Source organism: Pleurodeles waltl, chromosome 1_1 (genome assembly GCF_031143425.1).
Source record: "Pleurodeles waltl isolate 20211129_DDA chromosome 1_1, aPleWal1.hap1.20221129, whole genome shotgun sequence".
Classification (NCBI taxonomy): domain Eukaryota; kingdom Metazoa; phylum Chordata; class Amphibia; order Caudata; family Salamandridae; genus Pleurodeles; species Pleurodeles waltl.
This window is the reverse complement of record NC_090436.1, coordinates 945,088,435-945,098,024: the sequence shown is the minus strand read 5'-3', so window position 1 is coordinate 945,098,024 and position 9,590 is coordinate 945,088,435. Positions and strand designations below refer to the sequence as shown.

Here is a 9,590-nt window from a genome sequence, read left to right as displayed (position 1 = left end):
GTACTTGGGGCAGTAAAAGTGGAGTTGGTTCTGTCTGAACCAACATTGGTCGCGGGAAAACCTGTTCTGTAGGTGCCATTAAGTTTGTAGCCATTTCCTTAATAGACACATCGGGGTAAATTATCTGGGCCTGTTGCAGTTGCACCTGATTTTGCACAACTGGAGTAGTAGGCGTGTTAAGGCAACTCTGCATCGGACTCTGTGTCAGGCTAGTATTAATCTGCACCGGACTCGCTGTCCCATTAGCCGGTGTCGGCGCTGTAGGATCAGCTCTTGTGCTCAGACCACTCTCATGTGCTGCATATGATGGTGGCCGATTTCTTAATAACTGCGTAAGAAACTCAGCATCATCATCTGTCTCTTCCCCCACTGTTGAGGATTTTCTAGCTTCCTTTTCTCGGAAGGGCTTCTGTTAGCCTTTTTAGTAGTTTTCCTTCCTTCTTTCTCAGTCTCTTGTGTAATTGCTGGAAACAGCTTAATTCCCTGCAAAGTCTTGTTTCTCCAGATTCTCTGAACACTGTCCCAGCTAGCCTCTGTTAATGTCTTTTCTGCTTTTCTCATTCTCCTCTCGAATTTCTGTTGCTGTCTGGCTAGTAGTTGCCAGATCGCTAATGTCTCAAACTGTGCTGGTCTCGGAAGGGACTTTGATTCATATAGCACCATCCTTAAATGCTATAAAACCCTTAAATTGAATGTTCCATTTGTAGGAAATGCTAAGTTTCCATTTTTCTCTGTCACTTTTCACCATTGCTTTAGCCAAAGACATGGCGCGACACCCTTCTCTTCCATTACAATGTATGCTGGTTTTCCTTCTGGTGGTGTAGCCTCACCTACACTCGTTGTAATGTATGTTTCTCCCCTTAAATCACTCTTTAAAGCCTTGAAAAATGACATCTTTTTGACCTTTATGTCATTCAAAATCAAATCAGGAAGTGACTTTTAATCCCAGAATTCTCTTCACCCACCTTCTCAACCAATTGTGCCTCACGGACGGCTGCCAATCCGTGAGTGACCCTTCTCACTAACCAACCTATCCCAGCGTGCCTCCAATGACGTCACACTCACACGTACTGAAGCTGACAAAGTCTTGCGGCTTGTCCTCCCAACTCAAATTAACACTAGACTAATGCAAAAACCGCAAGCACTAAACCAAAAAAATATATATATATTTGCTGGTTTAGTACAGGAAAGGTAACACAATCGGTTCAAAAACTTTACGGATTTTTCACTGATGACGTTTCGCTCTTGCAGCTACTCCTTCTTTCTCAGACTCTCTGATTCGCAAACAAAATTCGACCTGCAAATTTTACTCTCAACTGATCAGTGGGTCTGTCCTGGTGCACATAGGACTCGCCAGATCTCAGTTGAAATTCTCTTTCACTCACTTTGACTCACACTCTGACTTGTTGACCACGCCCGATTGACCTATTAAACCAGACAAATTACAACAAAAACCAAGTGAATCATACACTTTCAATATACTCCAAAGCCTTAGACTTCGTAGGGTCTGTGCATCAACAACCACGTGGACAATTTTTTAGCACAAAGCATCACACATGTGTGAAGTTCGACAACTTCCGTACTCTCACACTACAGAATACGCACACTTGTACTACGACTTCATTTGGAGTACGCAAACTCCCTTAACCCTTAGAAACATCACAATTCACCTGCGATTTACACAAGCTGTGCAAGCGCCAAACCATATATCATCCACACTATCACTAGAATGCGGCGAACATCCTCAAACAACCATTGGCAAGACCTGAGATTCTTTGAAAGTAATTGCAGGACTTAAGGGAACATTTTCTCTCCATTTTATATCATGGAAAAAATAAATCCAAAACCTATTCCGGGCATCTATGATGGACTCTTAAGGAGACAAACCATCCTCTGCTACCACGTCTGTTAGCACATCAGACCTTAATAAGTAAACTTACAAGGGGACGCAAATAGGTCAATGAACCTTTTGACTCACATTAAACATGTTCCCACCATAGATCCAGTATATGCAGATCAATAATCAATAATGAATCAGTAACATCAATAATCAATAGGAGTCAGCAATTATCACACACCATGACCTTTCAGTCATGAGTAACCACACCTTTTAGTAAAAGTTAGAATATTTATTTCCCTACATTAACAATGCTAATGTCACGTAAGATAATCTCAAAATCAAATGATGAACATACAGAAGCATCACGGCAGAAGAAACGCGATCTAATCAAAGCTTGAATAATTACACATTCTAAGGTTACGGTGCAAAATAATAACAAGAACAATTACGAAAAGGATATCATATACATTTAGATTCAGCAAAGGAAAGACATTGACTGTTACTCCCTATAGTGAACTTCATTAGTGAGGATCCTTATCTAACACCAGATTAGCATTAGCATGTTGGGCTTCATGCAAAACAATTTAGTCAACAAAAATGTAGAAAATATCTAACTATATCTCTATCAAAATAGTACAGTTGATACCTAGAAAGAAAAAGCAAATAAGCATAGCAAAACACATTCGTATCAGCATACCTCTCCTCAAGTAGATCAGCAAGCTAAGGGCCAGATGTAGTCATTTCCGAATTTGCGATTTGGAAATTGCGAGTCGGTGCGAGTCGCAATTTACGAATCGCAAATTCGGATGCAGAACGGTGTCTCAGACACCGTCTGCGAATCGCTATGGGGTCGCAAAGACCCACCTCATTAATATTAATGAGGTGTGTCGCATTTTGCAACCCCATAGCGATTCCCTGCACTCAGAGGGATGGTGGCCTGCTGGAGACAGCAGACCTCCATGTCTGTGACTGCTTTTTAAATAAAGCAGTTTTTTTTTTGTATTGCAGCCCGTTTTCCTTAAAGGAAAACGAGTTGCAATACAAAAAAAAAAACGAAACCATTTGGTTTCGTTTTTTCAGAGTACGCAGTGGTCCACTGGACCACTGCCTGCTCTGAAAAAACATTTTTGGCAACATTGACAAAGGGGTAGGGGTCCCATGGGGACCCCTTCCCTTTTACGAATGGGTTACCACCAGTGTGACACTGGTGGTAACTGCGAATTGCTTTGCGACCGTGTTCGCGGTCACAAAGCAATTTAGCATCGCGGTGCAAGTCGCAAATAGGAAGGGGACACCCCTTCCTATTTGCGAGTCGCATTCAAATTTTGCGAATCGGTACCGACTCGCAAAATGTGAATGAGCATTGCAAAGCGCATTTTGCAAGGCCCAAACTGCGATTTTCGCAGTTTGCACCATGCAAAATGCTACTTACATCTGGCCCTAAAATAGTCTTCATCATCAGGACATCAGTTCGGTCCGCAAGGCATCAGGATTCAGCATCAAAGTTCAGAAAACACAAAGTCTTCAAGCATTATTTAATAAAGTTAACACAAAATGCAGAACCCTCAGTATGATGTAGTACTACATTAATCAAACATAAGCTCCATATTTCATATTAATAAACCATTAATAAGTATACTTCGTGAAAATTGACGGCCACTCACGTGGACACATTTTCAAATGCGTGCATTATTTTTCTCTAGATTATTACATTTTCTACACAAATCCATTACTCAAAATACATGAATAATCATGAATAATATTGTTAAAAACATCTGCTCTAGCATGGGCCTAGAAAACTTGTCAGCTGTGAACCTTACAGATATTTCCTCTGCCACCGTTGAAACTTGGAATGGTATGGTAATAGGACTCCCCCAGAAGTACCTCGCCTAGTGGGCACAACCCACAGTATTTCAATTTGCGGGTGTGCAATTCCAGCGTCTATTTTTGTGCAGTGTTTGAAAACACATCCTCAATGAGAATGAAACCTTTACTTCCCAGCGCGAAGAAGCTGCATTGCAAAGTAGTAAATTCACCCTGTTTGACAGTTCATTAATTATCAGCAATGGTGAAAGTACTATAACTCTCACGCTGACTGCGTTGCTCCTTTTGTAAGTGATATCTGATGACTCACCCCAGGCAAAATGGTTTGTAATTTAATTGTTTTACCTAGGTGCGTCTACACTAACGTGACATTTGAAGGGCGGGTTAAGAATATGCTAATTACGCTTGACTGGTGGCAGCGTGAGCCTACAATTAGGCTCAGCGACTCTTTTGCAGTCAGAGGGAGACATACCTGAAAGCACAGCAGTAGTCACAGGGAGAGAAGGTTCGACTGACACAAGGGACACCGCAATGGCAACAGCTGGAAAAGTAAGTACTTTAATATATAAAAAATATCAATTATTGTCAGTGGATAAACCCATGTACAAGAGCATGGTTTCATTTAGAATGATCTCACATGAAGATTGTAAGTGGATTTAACAGCCCTACACCAAATGTTCAGGGCCAGATACAACGTTTTGTGTAAATAGGTGATTCTTACTAGCCCTTATTTTGGGGCTCACTAAACGCTAGAATTGGCGATGATAATCACTTCTGCTGGTCTACCCCTTGCCCCAGGCATAATTTTTATTGGCAAAACCTAACGAAGTCATGCAGGGAAAAACTGTACTATTACACATGGAGCAGCTTTAACAATACTGTGCCAGTGCAAAGTTACAGAAAGTGACCGAACCCGGAGCAATGTGCTGATAAACTATTTACTTTCAAGCACAAACTTTATTTGCGCGGTAAAGTGGCCGAAAAGCAACACAAATAGCACTTTGAGCTACTTTGAGCTAGATGGCATCCATGAGTGGTACATGGTCTTTCCCAAGCTACCATCCATAGTTTTTGAAGGAAATTCCGAGCTACCAACAATGATAGACATGGCTAGGCGCCAAGATAACGCCTCCTTGGGGCAGACGTTAAGCTTAAAGTCTCATAATTTTTAGAACATTGCATAATTGCTCCACGCATCCAATGTGTGAAACGTTTTGAACCTTGTCTAGGCACAGAATTTTGAAAGAAAATGTAGCCTTCAAGTACAAAAATTACGCTTAACTCATAGCTGCCACGTTTCCCAAGTCCATGTGTGACTGCTTAAGTCACGGTTTTTTCTCTGAATTCTCAGACTGGTAAACCTGGTTAAAAAAATGGAATAAACAAGTATCTAAGTTCCAGAACTCAAAGGAAAACCTGAATTGGAGCAGCTAGTCATGCTTGGACCCATTCATCTAGGCCAGGCTCCAGACATTACACATACTACTAATTAGGCTAAGTATGATCCAGTGCCGTGGCAGAGAGCAGCAGTGACATATCTTAGTAGATATGGCACTGCAGTAGTCTCTCTCCCTAGAGCAAGGCACCTCAGTAACTGAAGTTGCAATGCTGCATCGAGCTAGAAGTTAGTAAATTTGCCCTGCGGATTCCTATATTCACCTACAGTATCACAAGTGAAGATTGAAGCCATTTTGAAAACTTCAGTATGTGCTAGATGTACAATGCTTTTTGAGGTCAAAAGTGACTTGATTTGCAGAATCGGGCCATTTGTTAATGCAAAAAGCCATTTTCCAAATGTACGAAGCCCAAATTGTATTTCAGTAACCTGTTACTGTATCGCAACTTGGGTTTGCGAATCGATATTTGAAATGGGCGTGTTTAGGGCATCCCTTCCAAATACCGATTTGTATTGGTATGTTTAAATGTTTTGCTACCGTAATGCATTTACAAGACATTCACACCTTCAAAGTTGGTGGTAACCCATTCGCAAATGAGCGAAGGTCCCCAGGGGACATCTTCCCCTTTGAGAATGGTTGAAAGATTACTTTTTCTTTTTAAACACATCCTATTTTTCTTTAAGGAAAACAGGTGACGTTAAAAAAATATTGCTTTTTTTTTAAAGCTGTCACAGACATTGTGGTCTGCACATTCCTGTCATGGCTGCAGTTTATAATGCGCCACAATTTGCGATCTACCTCATTAATATTCATGAGGTAGGTCTATTTGCGACCCAATAGGAATCACATGTGAAACTCAAGAGTTTCACATGTTAGAAATAGCGATTTCCTAATTACAATGCAGAGGAAATCGCAATTAGGAAATCTCTGTTTCATTTCTTCGTACCTGTAGGCCCTAGTTTCTTATTCCTTCCGAAATGCCAGCTGATGTACATCATGTTGGCATCCTTTTTTTGTTATGTGTAAAATAATTCTACGAAGTAATGCTGTCTATATTTCAGGTACCACTCTTTAGTTCCAGACATATGCATGCTTTGTCAATCTAGAAGATAGGCTATACCTCATTTTGTCTACATTTGTCTAATTTCTAAGTAATACCAAACAAAAGACCATCTGCCTGACTATTCCAGTCTCATGAAACTCCACTTTGGTGAATTTCAAAACTGAAGAAAATCGTATTCTCCAAGAAGCAAAACAAAGAAAAGCATCAAAAACATGAAGTCAAGGGCGTTGACAAAATATCACAACCAAATGGGTCAGGAGAGAAGGGTCATGATTCATGGAAGGGTATAGGTAAGAAGGAAGCAGAACTTCATTGAAAGGAATCAAGGTCTTTGGGTGTGGGTAAACAGGCGTAGAAGTAAGATTAGAGTCAGGAGGGATTAGGTAGGGTTAGAGGTAAATTGTTGTATGTAGGAGCAAGGATTTGAGAGTATGGGCAGAGATGTTGGGAATATGATATAAACTGGGGTAAACATTATAGACGGTGACAAAGGTGCTAAAAGAGTATGGGTAGGGATAAGGTTAGTCAGGTATAGAACATGAGTTTTGGCACTACAGTTAGTGGGTTTGTATAGAGGCACTAGATACAGCTAGAGGTAAAGGAAGTAGAATGAAGTTATGGGTAGAGTTGTGATGGCAGGTGTACAAATACTATGATAAAGACAGCTATGGGGAAAAGGGTATGGGTAGGGGTACTAGGATGTAGACACTGAATAAATGTGCTAGGTTAAATGTAGGGGTAATAGTAAAACGTCATGGGTATGACTCAGGGAAAGGCAAGAAGGTAGAGGTACTAGAGAATAAGCCCAAAGTAGTCATAATCTCTATGTGAAAATACGGCTGAGAACGATGAAAAGGATGAGGATGAGATGCAGTAAATTTGATTCCCCACTTATTTCACATTTCTTGGTGGGAATTCAGGGTTCATCTCATGATGACTCCGTTTTTGTAACCCCAGAGGTAGCATACTGGACAGTTACTGGAGAACAGAATTAGAGGTCCCATGCATATGCATCTTATAATGAGGCCCTGAGTGTGTTATCAGACACATAGCTGGAATATCCTCATGGTGCCTAATGCAGCCATAATGTAGCTAACCACCAAGTCTGCAGTACACACTGCAATACAGCCTGTCATCTGTTTAGTACCCACAGAAACCATAACCTTCACTTTCCGTCAACTTCAACCCATGTTCTAGAAAGATTTGCCAGTTCTACATATACATCCTCATCCTAGTGAAGGTTCATTCTTCTCAACACAAGTAAGATGACTCACTCCTCAACTAGACCATAGTCTTTCATACCAACTGGAGTACACTGCCCACAGCCTTGCGTACTTCACTTTAGCAACCCTGTACAGCACTTCTGGAAGTAGGCACTCTGAGATTCCACATAAGGTACAAACAACCATTCTCACATTTTTATAATACACCTCTTTACTCAATGCTCAACTTTAGCCTATGGTGGCAGGTGGGCCCCACCAGCACATATTTTTTGGGGACTGGCACTTTTATTTCTTCATTAGACTCAATGACCCAGAGCAAAAGATGGAAAAACATAAATGAGGAAGAGAAAGACGGAAAAACAATGATAAAGGATGAAAGCAGATGTGAGAAAGAACCTGCACAGGATTACTATAGATGCAGAGCATGTATCATGGTGGTAGCAAAAGGCATGAGATGGAATCAAGACTACACATCCTTGGTATTTGGCAACCCTGGCATTCTGCAGCACGTAGCTCCTGACTTCTTGGTAAAACTTTGGGTACCGGCACTTATTACTTTGCAAATTAAGCCCCATATAGTTCACTGAAGTGAATACAGAAATACCCAGAATGCACTTCACAGTAATGTACACCCTTAAAACTACTTCTATGAACATGTGTTGCATACATCTCTTTAGATTAATATCTCTAAATATATTGCCAATAACCTATCATAAATAAAAGGTATTGCACTGACAGCGGACTTGATGCCCAAGAAACCAGTGCCAACAGCTGACCAAAAAATCGTTCCTAGGACATCTTGCTGATAGCCAGTGCTGGGGTTACCAAATACACAAGCTGCCGGGCCTTCATTAGACCTTAGGCCCCTTTCTTTCGCCAGCTTTCACTTCAGTAATCAGGAAAATAAAATATCCCACTTTGATTCACATGACAGTAAGCAATAGAGCAACGTGAGTGATCCCAACACTTTCTATGAAAACCAGTAGGAATTGTTCCCTGAGGAACATATGCAATACATGCTTCCCTTGTTTTCATCTACTTCCTTTCCTTTTGTTCTTTATTCATCCAATACTTCTTTCTATCCATCTTGCTTTCATATTTTCTATTGATTTCTTTATTTCTTTCTATAGCCATTTAATTTCTTCTTTCATCTTTCATTCCTTCTGTCTGTCTCTCTTACATTCTATCTCTCATTATTCCTTTCTCTTGGTTCTTTATATTCTTATATAATTTTCTGTCCTTCTTCCAGGTTTCCCTTTCTTTTCCCATTCTTTCATTCTTTTCTTGTTCTTTAATTTATTTATATCATCCTTTTTTCCTTCCTTCTTTATAATTCTTTCTTTTTGTATTCCTTCCATTCATCAACTCCTTCTCTTCTTTCCGTCAATCGTCCTTCTTTTCATCTCAGAATTTTTTCTTTACATTATTTCACTGAATTCTTTCTCATTATATTTTTCCATTCTAGCCGTTTTCTTTTTATTTCTTTGTTCTGTAAACTTCCCTATTGCCTACGCATATTTCAATCCTTCATCCTTTTTGCCTTTCCTTCATTCTTTCCTTATTTATTTTGTTGTTTTGTACCTTTTGTCCATCCCGCTTTCTTTTTTTCCTCCAATCTTTATGTATTTGCATTCTACTCTCCTTTATTTCTACATGTTCTTTTACTCCATTTGCCTATTTTTATTTTGACTGGTTAATAATTCTCTTTCTCTCAGTCACCGTTTTTGCTTTTTTTGGCACACTCCGGACCCCAGCCTACAGCTCTGTCATAGTAATTCATTCTTACAGGATTTATTATTTTTGTTACTGTCTTGCTATGACCTACGAATCACAGATCAAAGTTAGGAAGCATCATACTGCAATTTAATCTGCTTTATCGCCACCTCTGCTTAACCTGATATAGTGGGTAGTTTACGACACCATGGCTTGCAGGTTCTTTGGCATCTCATGTTTTCTCCCTCTGTTCCTGTTTATTCTCTCACATGTTCTGGGCCTCAGTCTGATGATAAGGCCCAAGTCTTGGGGCCCTATTACAGACAGGGTGCACTTTCTCTGTTTGCGCCACGGCGCACCTTAAAATAGGTGTGCTGGGCTCAAACAGAGAAAGTGCGCCCTATTACCGCAAACTCACGCTGCCCTGGCGGCAGCACATTCAAGTGAAACAAACATTTGACATGCAATCAGTCTCGCATTTGCGAGAGTTAGAGTTTTGAGCGTTGTAAATAACACTGTTTTTCACCCAT

At 40.4% G+C, this 9,590-nt stretch overlaps 1 protein-coding gene across 2 annotated transcripts in view; it reads left to right on the top strand.

The window, feature by feature from the left end:
* Positions 1-4,131: 4,131 nt before the first annotated feature.
* The window catches only part of LOC138289596 (alcohol dehydrogenase 1-like), a 390,086-nt gene continuing 384,627 nt past the window's right edge, over positions 4,132-9,590 (top strand). For both annotated transcript variants that reach the window (XR_011202551.1, XM_069230186.1), the window contains exon 1: positions 4,132-4,213. Coding sequence is in view for 1 of the 2 variants with exons in the window: in XM_069230186.1 (XP_069086287.1) it covers positions 4,196-4,213 (18 nt within the window). In the remaining variant the exon portion in view is untranslated. The remainder of the gene's footprint in view (positions 4,214-9,590) is intronic.